Source organism: Chelonia mydas, chromosome 14 (genome assembly GCF_015237465.2).
Source record: "Chelonia mydas isolate rCheMyd1 chromosome 14, rCheMyd1.pri.v2, whole genome shotgun sequence".
NCBI classification, from domain to species: Eukaryota; Metazoa; Chordata; order Testudines; family Cheloniidae; genus Chelonia; species Chelonia mydas.
In genome coordinates this window covers 7,090,940-7,111,701 of record NC_051254.2, presented here as the reverse complement: position 1 = coordinate 7,111,701, position 20,762 = coordinate 7,090,940, and the positions used below count along the sequence as shown (strand labels likewise).

Genomic DNA, 20,762 nt, shown 5'->3' with positions numbered 1-20,762 from the left:
GCTTCTTAGCATATGGCCTTTCAGAACATTGTGCTTAGCAAAAATTGGTGCAGTTTTCTTTTACATTTCATTCCTATCAGTTTAGTGTTACATGCTTGGTGGACTCTGCCATATGTAATTCTCCAGACTCCCACTGTGCATGGTTCTTAAAAGTTGCAAGGAAAATATGCATTTAATGCTCACACAGATTGTATTTCCATAGCTTTAAGAACGTAATCTGTAGTACTGTATGCTAATCTGCAGTTTGCCAAAAGTTAAACTGATGTTACCGCATTACTGTTACTTGAGACCAATGGTAATTTTTTCTCTTGATGTACACGGTTGGAAATACCAAAGGCGTAAATATGCTTCCCTGACAAATCCTTGACTGTTTTTGTCATACTTCAAAGGAAAACAGTAATTCTTAAAAATGTCATGGCTTGAAAAACCAGTGAGCAATTTTTTCTCTTGTACCTTGGTGCTTCCAATATTCAGGGCTTCTGGATATCTGGGTCACAAAAGTAAAAGCTAAAGTTAAAAGAAGAAAAACTTACAAGAAGTAAGTTCAGTATTTAAACCTGTTTTCTAGTTAATATTTTAAATGACTTTCTTTAGCAATACCAGTATTAGGGTAAACACCAAGTTGAATATTATCCTGTAGGAGGAGGTCTTGTGTTTCATTTTGTTTTGGCTCGCTACCACTTTTGTTATATCAAAAGAACATCTACGTTTTATGTAACATCACTGAAACCTAAGGAAAGAGTATTAAGCATCAAGCTACTAGAACATCAGTAGAATATTCAAATGTATCATTTTTATCCCCTACTAGCTTTCTCTGTTATATCTGTTCAGATTTCACGTAAATATTCCTTAATCCACGCAAACATGAAAAATTGGTGATCTCTACCATAGCTTGTGTCGCTCCTCTGCGTTGTTCTTTATTTATAATCAGGAGAGATTCTATACCGTTTTTCAAAGCAGCCTTCCCCTTGCCTTGTTTTATTGGACATATATCTTTTGTCATTGTTTAGAGATAAATAGCTATATTTCAAAATATCGATTAAAGTTGACTGTTTAATTGAGCAATAAGATATAACAGGTAATGCATTTTTGCATGATTATAGCATGCCTCAGGTCATGTAATAAGATAACAGGCCAAAGTATGAATAACTTTAGTATCTGAAAAATGAAATAATTGCTTTGAAATGTTGTGCCTCAAGTGTCTGATTGCTATTATAAAATGGAATTGATACATGAAAAGAAAAATATACATTTTGACTGTCTAGCAACTTGAGCACGTAGGGCCTGGTCTTGCAACTTTATCTTAAATGAGTAGTGGTCCTTACTTCTACAAGTAATCCCATTGATTATTGATTTCAAAGAGACTAGTACTGTGAGTAATTACAACACAAGTGTGTAAGGATCTGCCTCTTACTGAGGCTTGAGGCTGAAAGCCCAGTTTTCCTGTATATGGGATATGCTAGTATCTCCTAGAATTTGCGTACTCTGTAGTTTTTAATTTTACTTACAAAAGAAAGGTTTCCAATTTTGGGATGATTAATTCTTTCTTTTTTGGATTTGGAATGTAATTTGTAGTCATTTAAAAATAATACCTGCATGTTTTATTTAATTTTTAATTCACTTTAATTTACTTAAAATTAATAAAGAATTTAGGAGAAATCCAAGGAACCTGCAATGTTTAGTGTCGGCCACACATCATTCTTGATTTCAGCTTCAGCTGATTCACAGCGTCACTCTCTTTTGACAGGTTTCAGAGTAGCAGCCGTGTTAGTCTGTATTCGCAAAAAGAAAAGGAGTACTTGTGGCACCTTAGAGACTAACAAATTTATGTGAGCATAAGCTTTCGTGAGCTACAGCTCACTTCATCGGATGCATGCAGTGGAAAATGAATGCATCCGATGAAGTGAGCTGTAGCTCACGAAAACTTATTCTCAAATAAATTGGTTAGTCTCTAGGGTGCCACAAGTACTCTCTTTTGAAGTATCTGTTGAGGGAACTCTCAGTAGAGAGAAATTGGTGGTTTTTTTAAGAAATATACTTTAGCTCAGCTTTGTTCTACTTACAGCTGGTGTATTTTAAAGTATATTAATCCCCCTCCCCCCCCCCCCCCAAGTTCTTATCTGCTGGGAGCAGCTGTCATGGGTACTTCAAAGGCACTGGACACCACAGAGAAGACCACAGCCTTTCCTGCCTTTGAAATGGTTGCAGTGTCCATGGTCAGGCTTCAAGGGACCTTCAGCACAGGAAAGAAGCTTTTTCTTAAAAAAAAAAAAAAAAAAAAAAAACTAGAATTAAAGCATATTTAACTACCTATTGTCTTCGCTGAAAGCATCTTCAGTATGAGCCACAGATACTTGAAAGCAGACTTGCCCAAACTTTACAACAGCATGAGCCATGTAGTTAACTTGCCAGAAAACCTGAGGACCATGCCTAACCTTTATAACTTTTGGCAAAAAACAGATGCAATGTAAAATTAGTTCGTACTCGTATCTTTATTGATAGTTTTTAATTACATTGCTTCACTGTCTCTTCATTTAAAGAATAATTTCCCCTTTCATTTTACTCCAGGATCTTGCACCTCTCAAAAGATTTCTCTCAATATAAATAATAATGAAAATAAAAAATAGGTAAAAACATTTTTGTTCTCCTTTGTCATATTGATCTGTGGAGGCTCTAAATTATTATTTCATGTTGTGGATTTCCTTCTCCCAGATCAAAATTGCTTGTAAGTTTTCTTACCTTATCTATGTCTTCCCACTCCAGTGTATTTTCCAGCTAGTTTTCTGAATTTTACATAGACCCACCTAGTCTTTTGCACGTCAGTCTGTCATATTTTAATTAACTGCCACATCATAAAGGCAGTGCATATAAGGTGAAACTTACTCCTGTGCAGAGAGACAACTCAAGTCCTGTGCGCCACTTATGTCCCACTATTCCTCAAAATAGGCCTTAAGTGGTGCAGAGACCTTGTGCACAGGGGCAGCTTTCACTCCTAGGCTTTCTACAGAGCAGCGTTTCACAACTGTGGTGCCTGGGCCTCTGCTCGTCCATGGAACACTGATTGGTGGTCCTTGGAGGTCTGGTTGGTCACACAACAACGTGTGAGCAACCTTTTTTCCCAGTTGTCCGATTGCAATACTAGAAACGGAATACGGTATATCAGAGACTTTTACTTTTCAATGTATAGCAATTGTTTAACTATTGTAGTTGCCAGCTGGATGTTATGTGATTTGTTTCATGGACTTTTTCTCTCCCATTCACAATCTTTCTTTTAAAATGTGGACCATACTGTGAAAAAGTTTTGAGACCTGTTGCCGTAGTGAAATGGAGTCATTTGCACATTTGGACACCCTCTGCATGGTTAGTTTGAACAGTATTTGTCTTTTTTTTAACCGCGCTGGAACCATTTTATAATGGTAAGAGTTTCACACTTCTGTAGTAAAGTGGAAAGCAAGAAAAAGTATTACCTGATTGTTAAAGAATCTCTTCGTATTTCAGGAAATCCTTTCATGCTACTTTTGTTGTTGGTTTCCGACTTCTATAGAACTTTTGAAGGAATAATTAGAATTGTCTTTTTGTTCCATTTAGTCAGACAGGAAAGAAACAGGACATCTTGATGAAAGCTTTGCTATATAATTGTGTGTGCATGCACGCGCGTGTGTACATGTGTATACACGTAGCATGTTCAAGACAACATCTGTAAAAGAATTCTGCCAGCCCATGAACATTCCTTACTTTAAAATGTGCAGAAAGTCAAAGGAGTAGGTTGAGTTTAAATAAATGAGGTGCATTCTCTCACTAAAAGGCATGGCATTAACTTGCATAAGTTAGATAAATTAGAGAGAGGGATGCAGAGAAGTGCTGATTAAGCTAGTAAAAAGGAGTTTTAAAAAAGTGTCAGTGCATATGCATTAGGATAGTCTTTAATTACATGGTCACATACTATTTTTCCCACAGGAACCCTGCCTCATTCAGTGCACAGGATGGGTGGTGCTAATTTAATGAGCAGCTTTTCAATATTTTGTTTTCTCCTGACTATTCAATGTGTGACCCTAGGCATTATTTACTACAACTTATTAACAGCCTACTCTGAAGATAGAATTATTAATTTCCTCATAGGCTTTTGTATGGTACTCATCACTACAGTATCTGAATGCTTCAGAAACATTAATTTAGCTTCACAATGGGCCTGTCAAGTTGATGATGTCACAAGAGGTTACAGTCAAATGTTTCTACTGATTTTGGAAGTCCAGTTTGAGATTACTAGGACCAGATTTTTCAGAGTACTTCACATTATATAGCACTCATATATTTAAGAATAGCTCCTGATGACTTTAGTTGCAGCTGCGAGCGGGGGCAGTGGAGCCTGCCCCAAAGTGGGGGGGGGGGGCAAGGGGCCCCTACCCTTCATGGCCCCGCCCCTTCCGTCCAGCCCTCAGCCAAGCTGGAAGCCAGAGCGGGCCAGGAACCACGGACCCTCCACTTGCCCAAGGTGAGGGGACTGAGAGCAGCCTCGGCCCGTGTCCCTGCCCTTTAAGCCCTCCGTCCAGGGCAGGTGGCTGGTCCGTGGCTCCCCATAGCTGTCCCCATAGCGGCTCTTACCCCGACTGGGCTCCAGCTGGGGAACGGGGGCCTCAGAGCCTTAGCCTGGGCATGGAAAGAGCTGAGCGGCCAGACAGCTGTGAGGAGCCACAGACACTCCATCTGCCCAGGGTGGAGGGGCTGGAGGGCAGGGACACAGGCTGGGGGCTGCTCTTGGTCTCCCCCACCCTGAGCAGGGGGAGAGTGCACGGCATGGCACCCCATACTTCCTGGGCTCCCCAGTCGGGCTCCAGCTGCCAACCTGCCCGTGGAGGGGCCTCAGGGGAAGAGGAGGTGCAAGGACAGGGAGGGCCTTGCGAGAAGTGTACGAGCTAGGCCCGTCCACTTTCAAAAAGTGGGAGGGCCATGGCCCCCTGGTTCTCCCTATTCCGGAGCCCCTGGCTGCGTGTGCTCAGCACTTCTGGCAGTCAGACCCCACGGTCTAAGGTTGGGCACCCAGAAAATGAGGAACGCGCTATTAGTGTCCACCTGTCAAAAGTTTGGTTTAAGTGACTTGCTTAGTGTCACACAGGAACTTTGCCAGAGGCAGGGATAGAATCCAATTCTAGGGTAGCATTCAACTTTCTTGACCATGAGACCATCCTTTCTTTTCCTGCAGTCCCATACCTCATGCACTGCATGTCTTCCAACTTCTGTAACAAATGAGCAGGTCTCCTTTACGACACAACCGTGATTCATCCCCAGGGTAGGTCTCACCTGTGCATTGAATGAGGCAGGGGTTCTATGGAAAAATAATCTCTGAACATGTAATTAAAGACTGTATCATCATGCTTATGTCCAAGGGGGATGCTAATTAAAGTTGCACAGGCAACCTTAAATCAGACGTTTCCTAACTTTTGAGGGCTTGACTTTTCAATCTTAATAATGTTCTTTTTAATGTAATTTTTTGTTTGTAATATACATAATTTATAATATATTATGTGGATGTGTAAATGTGCATGTAAAAATAATGTGGTGGGAAAGCAAATGGTAAATAAATGTATCATATGCCAATGACTGCATCAACTGCCCACTAATTTATCTATCTGGGATTTCGCTCTAAACCTGGAGGGGGCTGAAGTAGCTATACTATCATGACTTTTTATGTATAGAAAAGCTATTTTAGTTAAATCCTGAAAGCGTTTTATACTTTCTAGTTATAGTTTTTCCCTTCTCTCTCTATTATTAATAATAATATATTATCCCTAGCTCTTACACAGTGATTTTCATTTAAGCTCTTCATGGTTCGATTCCTGGGAACTATAGCACCTATCTTACAGGCAGAGAGAGATGAGAAACAGCACCAATAATTTTGCTGCAAAAAATGCCGTACTATGTGCTCACATATTCAGAACACAAATTAAAATTTGTGTTATAAAATTAAAAACCAGACATGAACACTTTTGAGGAACTTTTATTTTAGAGGAATAAGTGTGAAGAAGAGTAAACAGGTGGAGAGAGAGAGGTAACCATTAGTTTACATTACTTACTTGCGGTTCCTCTGGCAGCTTGTGTAGGAAGAGTTATGTGCTGAAGAAAATGTGAAAAATAAAAGGAGAATTCAGAGCAATTTGTAATTTAATTCAAAATTATATGTAGATTAAAGCTATTAAGTTTATGAACGCAACCTCCTCCACACACACACACTATTGCCACAAGCTTCCCCGAGCATTGTTGTCTCTCTGGTATCTCTGTTGCGTGGGGAGGACTATCATGCATGCCACAGAGGCAGAATGGGGAGTTGGCTTGGACTGTATGTACTCACTGGGGCCAACTGGATTGCGTCTGCCCACTGGCTGCTCTCATCAAATGTAGATTTGTCTATTCATGTTTTTTTAAAAAAGCACAAAGAAAATCCAGATTACTGAGCTCATTAACATACAATGCTAAACATAAAGCACAACGAACCCTTCCTGTTACAAATGGATATTCTTTATTAAGTAGTTGGGAAACATGCAATCTAGTGCTTTGCAAACTGAGACCAGTGGACCATGTCTTAGCAGATCTCTGAGACCTGTACCTCTGTGTTCCAGGAGGCATTGATCCTGTGCTAAGACTGGCAACACCTTTTCCCCACTCGACCCTCATTGTGAACAGGTCTGACCACACCTGTTTATGTGGTTCCGTTATTTGCACTGAGCTGTTTTATGGACTAAATTATACTTTCTGCAGTAACATTGATTAACGTGCTTTACATGAATTGTGTGTATTTAATTGGAATCCATCATTATGTAATGCAGTAATTCTCAGTTCCTTCAAGTGTTTACCTATGGCGTAACAAATGAGGAAAACCTTGGTGAAGGCCTCTTGGACACAAACATTACTCCTGTGGCTTTGCAGTGGCTAAGCAGGCCTATATGTCCATGGGTCACCAAAAGGATTTAAACATCCTCAGGATTTGCTGTCTGTTATAGTACTATAATTTAGAGCAAGGCTGCAGGAAAAAAGTTTAAAGTCTGGGCACGAAAGGCATACCAGCTGTTTTTTAGATGAGTTCAAAATTAGACCTTACGATTTTCTACAGCATAGAATATGCACCCCCTCCTGAGCTCCCTTCTGCTTTTTGTTCCCTTTCGCTCCTTTTTGAATGGTCTCTGCTATCCAGTCGTGAGTGGGGAAAACATTGGCAAAGGCCTTTTTGAAATATGCTATCCTCCAAGCACACTAACATTTCAGTCATTGTGTGAACTGTACATTATATGCAGAACACTCCATTTATTTATAGTAATTTGAAATCCAATGGTTACTAGTGCGTGCATAATGTTTTTCCTGTTATATGGTGGTGGTCTTTGGGGTTGTATGTGGCTGTGTTGGTCTTGTCACTGTGTAATCAGCTTTGTTCCTTCCTCCTTATCTACAGAATTAAAGCATAAGCATTAAAGCATAGTTCAGTGCCTTACAGGGACTCAATGAAAGAGTTAGCAAAGACTTTCAATTTTTTCTTGTCATCAGCAATAAGCTGCATAAATTTGCAGTTAATAAATTCATCCAGGAAACACAAACTCTCCCTTTAAGCCATCCTAACTAACACATGAATGACAGCTGTCCAGACTGCATTCAGGAATAGTTTCTTTAAGAAAAATATCAGCTTTATACTTGGCCTCATAATATAGCTCAACTTCACAGACAGGCCTAATAGACATTAAGTTAACATCAAGCTAAGGAGCGAGTGGAGGGCACCTCCTTGTATTCAATCAATCTTTGTATGAATATTAATAATTTAGAGAGTAACATAGTGAAGCCAGTCCAATTCTCTCAGTGCTCTGGCAAGATCCCCAACTTAGCCTCTAAACAAGGATAGTGCAAATGTGCATAGTAAGTTCGGTGCAGCAACATTCTAAGTACAGAGAGTTTCAGTAGGTCAGCGTACAGTGTTTCAAAGGAAACAACCAGGATTTCTGTTCACAGACTGCATGGCTGCATCGACTGTCTTGGGGCAGCAGCAAACTGGGTTTGAGGCAGAGGGTGTATGTGGCCTCTTTGAACTCTCAACACAGCATTATATTGATGTAATGTAACACAGGGAGAGACAGCTTCAATACCCATGGCCTGACCAATACACTGGGGAATGAAAGCAGTTTTGGAAATTCACTCACCACAGGAGGACATCAAGGCAGGCAGGCAGAAAAGTATATTAAAAAACCTATAGCTGATTTCTGTAGAGTCTTTGTGAATAAAAATGTGTCTCTTTAGATGTTAGAGAGACAAGATGAGTGAGGTAATATCTTTTATTGGACTAACTTCTGTTGGTGAAAGAGACAGGCATTGCAGTAGGTCTGGAAAAAGAGCTCTGTGTAACTCAAAAACTTGTCTCTTTCTCCATCAGAAGTTGGTCCAATAAAAGATATTAACTCACTCATCTTGTGTCTCTAATATCCTGGGACCAGCATGGCTGCAACAACATTGCATTTCTCTAGGTATACCATTTAACAAGGTGGCTTCAGCAGCCTAAGTGTGAAGTGAGGGGCAAATGATTCTGCTGTGTGCCGTGGGCAGCTGATGGCCTTCATGACAGTTCATGTACATACCCACACAGACTGTACATGATGGTGTCGTGCAGTTTAGTTCATCTGAAGTGCACCTATACAGAACAGCTGATATTCTTTAGAGAATACCTCTACCTAGCAGATGATTATTTCCTCCTGTACTTCATAGGGGAAAATACAGGAAAACTGGGTAGTGTTGATTAGACAGCTGGGCACTGCAGTAAAATGTTAGGTAAAATGTGTAACAACTGTGTGTTTGTGTTATATGTGATGTATATATGTGGTCGTGGCGAGGCTGCTGTGTAATATATTCCAGAACCAACTGATATTTATTTATCATAGGGTTCTATAATCATGCTTTTTTTTACTGCCTCATTTGCCCTCTGCCCACTAAGTTCATCTCCCCTCCTTATTCCTAACATTCCAAACAAGGATGGCATGGTATTTACCAGAGGTGGCTTTTACTAAGTAAAATCATGGTTAATCCCAGTTTAAGGCATTTTCCATGTTAAAAATTGTTTAGTTAATGTACACCACATTACATTTAGGTTTAGTTTAGTTCAAATTGTGGTTACATAAGGCAGTAGATTTGGAGATTAATTTTGGGTTGCAAAAAGTAAAACTGCAGTATGGGGTAATTCTAATATATGTAATATAATACCAAACATTGGAATGTCTGTATATCTTGTGGTTTGGTATTTTCTCAAGGAAGTTATTCATGTCAGAACTCATATTTCAGTTTTCAGTATTATTTAAATATGAGATATTCTGCAAAACTATTATCGAATTGCTAAATATTTCTCAGTAATTTTCATTAGGATCTTCTAATAATAATTTTATTTTTCCCAGTTTCCTAGTTTATACTGGGTTTAAACCAGTATTTATCAGTGCCCTGTCTGAAATTATTTTTTCCTGGGAAATTGCCAATCCAGATTCCTAACCTTTGAGCGGTTTTAAAAGACCCTATTTTTATCTTTAAACTCATCTGCTACAAAAATGTAACTATTTCCCCCCGCAAATGAAGACTTCTCCCCTCCACACATACAGACACCTATCCCAACCAAAAAAAGTTATACCGAGTGAGAGTCCATTATGAGCATTATTCAGTCCTCTACCAGTGACGGGTTTAAAGTCCAATATCTGGCATCTTGTTGGATTAAAAATGGGAGCTTTGTATCATTAGAAAGATGAAATTCCTAGCTTTCTAGTGAAACACACAGTACTTGTTTCTATGTGTACAAGCCAGAAAGTATTAGAGATTAAATGGTGTTCCATATCAAAGACCTTCGGAGCCCTGTACAATTGAAGTCATGGTAAGTAAGGCACTTGATTTATAAATTAAGGAATTAAAAAGAAACCCCCAATAAAATATTTTAAGTCTCTAAAACTTTCGTAAGATTGACTACAGAGCTTCTGTGTGCTACATGCACACTACATGATGATGTAGTTTGATATAAAGACTTTGTTGTCACTAGTTTAGGATGACTTTATAACTCGCTGTCGGATTCCCTGGTCCTACAAAATGCAATCATCTGAAACGCCTACTGATAAAATCTTTATAACACACCAAACCATCATGTATGTACCCACTCAGACTGTACATGTTTATGTGACTATTTGATATAAATGAGTGTGTGTACACATACACACAGGCACACAAACAACATACAAAGGGTGTACAGCTTTTGAGATATTATCACATCTCATGTGTATAGTGAAGCATATATATAATATATGTATGTATATGTGTGTGTATCTGTGTGTGTGTGTGTGTATATATATATATATATATATATATATATATATATATATATATATATATATAAAAATAGATTTTAAGAAAATCCCTATTTAGGTACCTAAATTAATGGCCTGTGTTTCAGAGGTGTGGGGTTTCATTACCACCATTGATGTCTGAGACTGGATCTGTCACAGACTACCTGTATGACCTTGTGCCTCATTTTCCATATTCAGTAATATGAGGGTAATTATACTTACCTCAGGTACCAGTTGTAAAGCTGAATTCTTCTATGTTTGTGTTGCCCCTTGAGAACCTCATGGGAAACTCTATGGATGTGCCAAATACCACTAACTTTTGTTTTTATTTTAGGGAGAGACAAGCTCACAAATAAATAAATAAAGTTAATATATTTACAATAGTTAGAAAAATCCTATTTTATATATAGACAGATCATGATATATTTTACTATTTCCTCAGTTGTGATCTATAGATTTAAGTGAATTTTCATACTTCAGTGTGAAATCTTTATTGTGACAGCAATAGGTTTTCAAAGGGGCACTTAAACAGGTAACTTACTCCAGGTCCCTCCCAATGTGGTTTTGAAAATCATTTTACAGCTCGCACTTCTTCATGAGCTTAACTTTTCTGGGAAAAATCTAAGTACAGTTTGAGTCATCAAAGCAACACCTGTAGAAGATCTTGTTTACACTAGATATTTTTTGTTAAACATCCACCATTGGTAGTGGCAGTAGGAGCTTTGTGACTTCTGATTTCCAATGTATATAATGCTGAAAACATTCTCTGCAGCCAGCAGGCTGTCTACCTTAGAGCTTCTAAGCTTGATGAGACCAGTTCAGTTGAGTGAGTGCTAGCATTTGTGGGAGTTTTTTCAAAAATGTGCCTAGTGTAGACAAACTCCAAGAAATTACCTTTATTAGGCAAACTCTCCTCTTAAGAGACTGTACCACAATATCCCCAAATGTCATGAGTACGGTTCTCATCCACTATATTAGGCCACCTCTGATAAGTAGCAATGTTTGTCAATGCCGTGCATTGTTGCCTAAGCTGGTCACATACTATGTTTTAGGGTTAGCAATAATTTTTTATTTCACTGATCAATGGATGACTTGTCACAGTTATTAGATTAATCTTTAGTAACAGGCTGGTTTCAGAGTAGCAGCCGTGTTAGTCAGTGTTCGCAAAAAGAAAAGGACTACTGGCACCTTAGAGACTAACCAGTTTATTTGAGCATAAGCTTTTGTGAGCTACAGCTCACTTCATCAGATGCTCCCGAAAGTTTATGCTCAAATAAATTGGTTAGTCTCTAAGGTGCCACTAGTACTCCTTTTCTTTTTTTTAGTAACAGGCTGGTACTTAAGAATTGCTTCCTTTTTTCTCCCTTCCCCTTCTCTGACAAGTTGGGATAGGGAAGTACTGTTAAATTTCAACCAGTGAACAAAGATTTTAAAATATAGGGTGAAATCATTTTGAGTTTTGCCACTGACTACAATGGGGCCAGGATTTCACACATCCAGTGTTTAACATGCCGACAATTGGAAGTTATTAAACGAAAACTGTGTGTCACAGAGTAAGAATTCAGGAGCGTAGAAACCATTTATTCATAGAACTCCAGTTACTAGCAAGTAATGTAGTGTGATGATAATTTTGGGGGGAAATAGGGAAGCATCTGTGCAATATGTATGTAATGTAATTAAATATGAATGCGGTGACAGGGCACTTACCTCAGTTCCCTCAATTCCTATAGTCAGTCTCCTCTAGACATTTGTGATCCCTGGCATGTTTCCCTTAGCCTCTGATTTTTCTCATGTTACAGTCTTTCTTCAGGTGATGTCCACTTCTATAGTTTTTGTGTCATTCTCTGTTGCTTGTTTATCTGCAGTGCATGGCACCGTCAGCTCCGTACCCTTTAATCAATTGTCAGAATATTTTGTAAAAAGAACAGTCTGTTAAAATTACCAGTTAATTGTTGTTCATGCTTTGACCTGCCTTTATATTGCAGTCAGGGTTCAATACCCTTAAATGTGGAACACTTCCTTTGAGGTGCAGAGACCCCTCAACACCCGTAGAACTTCTGAAGGACTTGACTGTGCTGTACCCTTCATAGGATGTGCTCAGTGCCTCGAAGGAAAGGACTCAATATTAGAAAGAAGAAAAATAAAGATCTACTTCTACTAAGATAAAGTACATAGTGGTAGGAACCCCATGCTGGTTTATGAAGCATTAATACAGTTTCCAAGCAGTTTATCTTGGTGAGGGAGTTGGGTTATTGCTGAAAAACAACATGGTGTTCTTGTTCTTGCTGGTATAGATTAAATCTCCATTTTTATGAATAAAAACATCAAAATTAAAAAAAGAGAGATAAGAGGGGAGGAGAAATGGAGTAGCACTTTAGTGTAACCAAAGTCTTAATATGTTTAGGAGAACAGGGTGATCAAGGAGGATCCACTTGTGCAGTAAAATAGCTGTTCAATTATTCACTTCATATTATAAATCATAATCAAAACAAACTACAAGGAAGTACCTTTAGTTGCTAATGAAATTTATATTTCCTTGCAAGTATGCAATAATTATTATTATGTATTAAAGGGTATTAGGTAGATACGAGAACTTCCTACAGTTTTAAGCTTTTTAAAAAAATAAATAAAAATCAGAATTACAGGGAGTTGTTTGCTCTTGGAAGTTTTCAGCAACAAAATTGCTTTTTATAAAATGTGACTCTCCTCACACTCACATTGTTTCTATATCTAAAACTGTATTATTGCTCCAGGACACCCCTACTGTAAATATGAGGGACAGTCCTTTCTAATTTTTTTAAAAGGATCTTACAGGCATAATATAAATATAGTAAATTGAGAAATGTGTGGTTTTTGGGGGAAAAACTGATTTTGTTATAGTTACCATTTTAATACAATCACAAATAGGGACGTGACCATCTATTTCTGTGGCTTGGTTGGAGAAGGGGAAAAAACAAAACTAAAAAAGCTAAATTAATTGATTATCTGAGAAATCCAGAAGTAATAAAGGAAAAGAGAAAGAAAGGGAGTACTAGTGGCACCTTAGAGACTAACCAATTTATTTGAGCATAAGCTTTCGTGAGCTACAGCTCACTTCATCGGATGCATTCAGTGGAAAATACAGTGAGGAGATTTATATATACTGTGAATAGACATATAAAGGTCTCTCTTGCAAGTGTAATTTCTCATCAGGTGTTAGTTTTGTATTTGCAGAACTTTTAAAATGTAAAAACTTCATTTTTCTAAAATTCAGACAAACATTGGATAGTGATAAATTTTAGGAAGTAAGAATAACTATCATTTAAAGAGACTAAGGGCGTAGATATTCACAATGTTTGAAAAGAAAATAGCATGTACACAAACTTCTGACACAAGGCTGACTTAAAGCACTTTGTATGATGATTCCAAGTCAAGTACACATAATATATTCTTAATGTTTTTTTAAACTCCTTCTGGGATTGCATCCATGGGTAAATGAGCTCTTTATTTTTTACTAAAAGATGCAGACACATTTCAAATATTAAAATATCGCTTTTGCTTGTGCCTTTTCTGATAATGAAATGCACCCCAGGATATATCAGAGAGCTCCAGAGTTGAAAACAGGTTTTAAATTTTAAATTCATAATACACTGATGAGCAATTTGCAAGAATGGTTTTGAAACTGAACAAAAATAAAACAAAACAAAAATCACGGAACAGCTAACGTTGATGCAGAATGCATGTTTCCAGAATTGAATGCTGTAGCTTTAAGATCAGGTGCCTGGGCGCTTTCCATACACAAACAAGATTGATTTTGAGCAGACTCCTACTGTTAGCTTTTTTGAAGGAGGATTCTCACGCTGAAAATGACCCAACATATTCTTGATAACGGCGGTTTTTTCCCTTCCTGAAATCCACCAAAACTGAAGAAAAATCCAAGTGACTGTTCTTAGCAGCTGTGTGGCCTGGAGTTCACTAGGGAAGCTGGCTTCCTGCAGTCCCCTATTCATCACCTGCTTCAAAGGCAGCCTAGCTGGCTATAGTTTGCAGGCCAGGTAGGGTGCCATTGTGCACAGTCTGGGAGGATTAGTATCAAAGCTGCGGCAACCAGGCCCTTGGTCTCGGGCTGCCATTCAGTCTAGCAGGGAGAGGCTAAGACTGGCCAAGGTCACAGTATCCAGTGTGGTGTGGACTGGGAAAGGATCCTGAGAATAGAATGCTTTTTATGAAATCATGGCGCAAGCTTGCTGCACAGCAGGTCCCCTTCTGGAACACATACATCTGTTTATGTTGGTATACCATAGCTGACAACGAGATAATAGAGCTTTGCTTTTTTTATAATTGTTTTAAAAAGACAACTGTATATACAATAACTGAGATGATTATTGAGCTTTGATTCTGGAAATCATAAAGAAATCTTGAAAAGATTTAATTGCTGCTTTTTTTTGTCTGTGTGTATACTTAAATGAAGAGGAGAGCAGACTGATTATTAACCATTTATAATCCTTACTACTGCTGATTAGCAACAGCAGGATACTTAGGGAACATACACAGAATGCGAGAATGATTTTTTTTTTTAAACGTTCCCTCATTTGTACCAACAAATTGGTTAAGGATGCACCGGATTTGCTTAGTTGTCTTGAATATTAAAATTATTTGGAGAAATTCTTTCAAGCCAAATGTAGTTTTAAAAAGGTGAGGTAATAATGACGTAAAAATACAATTGCCAACTTGATGAAATTAGGGGGGGAAATTAAGCTGTAGACGAGTTGTCATGACGACAAGGATGTTCTATTGATGAACTGTACTCCTCATTGTCCAATCAGATAGTAGAGCTGAAGCTGGAGCATGAACAGGAGAAGACGCACCTATTCCAGCAGCACAACACAGAGAAGGATTGCCTGGTCCGAGATCACGAACGGGAAATTGAAAAACTGGAAAAACAGCTCCGCGCTGCCATGACGGAGCACGAGAATAAAACTCAAGAATGCCGGAAACGAGATGCACAGGTAATGATCAATAACATTTGAAAAGCTGTATGCTTATTAAAAATATATATATAATAATCAGTGTTTTCCGTTTTCCAGCATTGTTGTTAATGCTCGCTGTTTGATCATTTGCGAAACTGACATATAAATGTGATTTTTTTTTCTTTTTTCACCCCCCCACCTCCCCCCCACTGCTGAATAAAGCTTTAACTGTGAAAACCACAGGTAGCCAGATTAAAAATCCCATGGTGCGCTATAACTCGGCCTCTTATTTATAATCTTGTCTCATTTTCTTTCATGATGGATTTGTTTAAGAAAAAAGGTATCTATTCCCCTCCAACCCCCACACTCACCCCTCCTTTTCTCCTCCCTGGATAAATCCATATGAAATATATCTGATTCATTCATATGCTTTTTTGTTTAAATCTCTGCAGGTAACCCACAAATTTCTTGTTTTCATGATCTGACTTTATTTCTCAATAATTTTGTATTTCATGTTTGCATTGTATGTTTGATTGCATATGTCAGATAATCAGTGATAAGATGATTTGGGTTTTGGTTTGCTTCCCATCAGGTTTGCTATTTTCCTACACACACACACACATACGCACCCCTCCCATCCTCCATCTCTATGGTCACTGTTGGAAGCCATTTGGCAGAATAACCCCCAGCTGTGGTAGCATTTGACTCTTCAAACTTATGGATGAAATGTGCACTGTCAGCATGAAAAATGATCTTTATTAGTTTCAGTTCAAAAAATCTTATTGGATGTATGTGGGGGTTTTCTGTTTATTTTGTGAGGGTGTGTTTATGGGTGAGTGTGTGTGTGGTGTATTTTTCTAAGACTATCTGTTATAAAAGGCCTGCAGTGAATACATTTAAAAATTCAGGATGATTTCAGAGTAGAACATTTATTTAAATGAATAAAGGGAAAATAATTTTTACTTTACTGATCTGCATTAGAATTACTTATCATTAATTGATTATTTTATACCAAAATGGGCTTTTTTGTATGGAAGGTATAACCACCATATGGTCTCCGCGCATCAGCTTCTTCCCCACATGATGTAAGATCCTGGCAATAAGTCCTTTTCCTTTTAATTTGTGTTAGGATTGCTCATATTTCTTTCTCACCTTTACTGTGTATTGTAACTAAATGAAATTATGGATTTAATTCTTAATTTATTTTTTTATATTTGAAAGATTCATTATCCAAGGAATCAACAACTGAGTAAATATAAATATATCTGATAAACAACAGTCTATGGGGGAAAATATCTTACAGAAACAATATTGATTTATTCCATTTGTACCATTATTGTTTTCTATGTAAAACAGGGAGGGACTTTGTGGGCATGCTCAGTAACAGGAAATTCAGAAGACTGCAGCAGAATTAAACATTATCCTTTTTTCCACTTATTTTGATGATGGATAAAAAACTTAAGTAATTAAAGGAACCAGTCTTTTGGCACTTAACTATATAGTTACTTTGCAAGTATCCCTTCGAAGTTACATCGTCCTCTCAGTTAGACCCCTAACACTGTATTGTCAAGCAGTGGCATTTGCCGGAATACCAAGAAGTTCAGTACTTACTGTGAATACAGGATGTGTTCATATCACTAAGTATAAAAATCAGTTTTATAAATATGCAGGATTATGTAATGTACCTACAGTAATTCGTCACCGTTATACTATTGTGTGTAGATACGATGGGACTGTAACCCTTGAATAGTAAATTCCGAAAGAATCTTGAGATGTCCTATATGTTTGTCCTACCTATTTAGTTAGATTGTGGCTCACTCGTGGCAAAGGTTGGCATCATGGAGTTTGGGAGTGCTTGTTATTTAAAATGAAATGCTGATGCTATCACAAGTGATGTGTTAAACGATGGAGAGTTGAGATAGTAATGGCAAAAAAATTAGTCTTTTAAAAGTTTTTTCTTTTGAATATCTCTACAATATGAGTGCTGCTGTCATGGCAGTATTAGTAAAGAGAGAAAATACATTTGCCTTGACTAGGGCAGCTGTTTCTAATCAAAAACAGAATAATCATCTGTCTAATAATTGTTACAACTTTTAAAGATACATTTATTTAGTTTGGTGAATAAATCAAATGTTAATTTGATAAATGTTAATGCCTTCATCTATAAAATACATAGGTATTTAAAATTTAGATTTGACTTTTCGGTGGGGATAATATGTATTTAAAATTACTTCCCGGTGTCTTCAGTGGAATTTTGAATTCTGCCATTTGTTGTATTTTTCCAGCACTCCGTTTTTGCTCCCAAAATACATGTTTTTGGACTATTACAGGACTGATGTACAGCATCTTTATGAAACAATTCTAAACAAAAATGCTACAGGGATAAGTAAATTATATAGATATGACTTTTTCATAAAATTGTAAAATGGAATCATATTTCTGGATTGATATGTCTTTAGTTTCTCTACGTTAGTATGAACCTGCTTCAACACAGCAGAAGAGGCCATTTTCTTTAGCTAAACAAAAAGTGCAACTGCTAGATGTTTCATATAGTTTTATAATCAGAATATCCAAAAATTGGTAATCTCTTGAATCTTTTGGTCTGGAGAACCTAGTTGTTTCATGTTTGCTGGGTTGTGTAAAAGTACCAGTTTTCCTTATGTAAAGAGGCATATTTTTGAAATGGATGCTTTTACCACATCATCAGTGACTGACAGTTTGATGGATCTCTGGAAAAGAATGTATTCTACAAAATTACTGAAAAGATTTTTTCTATTTTTATTGCATTTCCAAGGTGTCTAAGTTCAGTCAGATCTTCAGCTATGGTGAAAGATAACTATACAAAAGAGAGATACAATTTTAGATATGAACCTATATTAACACTTTACTGGTCAATAAAAAGCGTTGTCTCCAGAATTAGTTAAGATTTTAGGTGGGTCTCTAGATTCTAATTAAGAAGAAAATTATAACGTTTGGTTCTTGTATTATAAATTCAGCATGGTATTGGGTAAAGCATCTTGATTTAAAGGGATAGCATGTTTTATATTGTTGGTCAGTTACTTTCATTTTTATGTGGCGTTTACATTCCATTTTAGTACTCAATATCTTTTAAGAAGGGTTTCTTTGCTTTTTTGACCTAGGGTTGTAATGCTTGCGGAGGAGTAAAATGACATATGGGTCAATAAAAAGAAAAGGAGTACTTGTGGCACCTTAGAGACTAACCAATTTATTTGAGCATAAGCTTTCATGAGCTACAGCTCACTTCATCGGATGCATACTGTGGAAACTCCCGAAAGCTTATGCTCAAATAAATTGGTTAGTCTCTAAGGTGCCACAAGTACTCCTTTTCTTTTTGCGAATACAGACTAACACTGCTGTTACTCTGAAACCTGTCATATGGGTCAATAAAAGTCAAAAGAATCTGAAGGCTTGTGTACCATCCTGTGTTCTTATAGTCTTTTTCTTTAAATTCTATAGTTTCTGTGAGCTGTAAAAAATGTTGTTGTTATATAGATAGTTTTAAATCCAAAGTTCTATATTTTTAAGGGAAAACATTATTGTGTATATATATAATTAAAATTGTGTTTTTAGTTTAGCATTTCAATTTTATCTTTGATTCTGGATATTGTTCAGAAGTTCCTTACAGATACCTTAAGTAAATTTTCCAAAATGTGGTTTATGGTAGTTCATTTAAAAAAAAATATTCAGTGTATATTTTCTTTCACAACACATTGTATTAATTCTTGGTAGAAAATGAGATTTTCAGAAACAAAACTCTTCTGATAGTAGAAAATAATAAATCATATTTCATAGAAACAAATTGTTTCTAAAAACAGAAAATGTTCTATGCTATCTTCCACCTCAGTAGGCCAGATTGGATTATGAGGTTAGGAATCTTAATATCTAGTCCTAACCAAGGTACCATTGATATACCAACTGCACAATCTTCTTTGATCAAATTAATGTCACTCTTTCCCCGTCTTATGACATATACCCTTACCATCTCTAACATTGCAGAGTTCCAGCTGCTGTATAAAGTTATATAATTTTAATGCTTGTTCCTTGGCTATTTGACCTTTTGGGTAGGAAGAAAAGGCACATCCCCACTTAACTTCAAACTGAATGCTTTGCTTTACTGTCATGTTGTAAAAAGGGAGCTGAGGAAACTGATGTCTTTTTCCACTTTCTGTTGCCAGGTGATAATGTGCAGGTCCACCATTTTCTTCCATTTTTAACTGGGTCAAGAACAATTCAAACACTGAAGCACAATTCATCACCATTGGTCACTGTAATAGTAATTTAAATACAATAAAATAGTATATTAAAATTATTCAAAACACTGGGTTGCAATAAAATTAATGTAGCCATAATTTAGAGGTTTGTTAGTCTCCAGCCCATCAGTTGCCAGGAAAAAAGAATAACAGATTAGTTCTGTAGGTATGCAAGTCTAAACACACCATATATGAAAGACATCATAAAAGCAGAAATGGGCTAGGATGGTCAGGAAGAATGACTAAGATATTTCACCTCTGCCTAAATCTCTGTTTCTACTTCTTCCCACTCCCTCTGTTGCTTTCTGCACTTTTCCCAGTGCCTGTCCTTACTCCTCCCTTTGTCCCATTTTGCCATTTGCAGATTTACATAGCCTTTTGTGGTGTCCCTCTACATATGGGGCAGCCTCCCACTTCTTGTCTTCTGAGCTCTTTCTCTGTTTCTTTCCTTTAAAGCCACTTCTCCCCTAAATTATTCCTACATTGGACTCCGAACAAATGATCTTTCAACTCTCTCCCATGCTGAAACTGTTGCTCTGCATTTATTTTTTTCTGAGTTAGGCTGTACGTTTTTTGAGCCTGACAACATGATTATTTTATATCTCATTTAGGGTGCTGTATAAATAATAAATAAAGGATCCTCTCTCCCCCCAAAATATTGTCTCTTCCAATGTACACAGCCTTCCTGAAATAACATTATTATATGATGAAGGCCTTTTATCAGCTAGAGAAAAGGTAGAAAATTCTGTTTTGTAGCCTGAATTAAAAAACAAAACTACACGAACATATATATGAATAGACTGATAACTCTCCGGTGCTATAGTAATAATCCCTTAAGTGTAAGAACCAGATTTATACTTCAAATGAAAAAGAAAAGATGTGAGAGAGTCTCATGCTGTAAACCAGAGATTCTCAGACTTTGGTACGTGGAGCACTTGCTGGTCGTCTGAAGATAGGTGCTGACTGCTCTTTCTGTTTCCTTTCTCCTACTAAATTTCATTAAAAGAAGGCAAAAATAATCAAATATTTCCCAATCTATTTCTTTTTAATGTAAATAATTACTGTAGTTTGCTCAGGGATTTTTTTCCATTGTCCATATGATGGGAGGTGGTTCACACAGTTATATCTTGGAGGACATCTGGTTCACAGGACAATCCCTACATTAAAATGAGGACTGCAAATGGGTATATCCCATTTAA

The 20,762-nt window shown here is 37.2% G+C and overlaps 1 protein-coding gene across 9 annotated transcripts in view; it reads left to right on the top strand.

Moving 5' to 3' along the window:
- The window catches only part of CEP112 (centrosomal protein 112), a 360,739-nt gene that overhangs the window by 163,635 nt on the left and 176,342 nt on the right, over positions 1-20,762 (top strand). For all 9 annotated transcript variants that reach the window (XR_005227706.2, XM_007055085.4, XM_037914553.2 and 6 more), the window contains one exon: positions 15,149-15,331. Coding sequence is in view for 8 of the 9 variants with exons in the window: in XM_007055085.4 (XP_007055147.2) it covers positions 15,149-15,331 (183 nt within the window). In the remaining variant the exon portion in view is untranslated. The remainder of the gene's footprint in view (positions 1-15,148; positions 15,332-20,762) is intronic.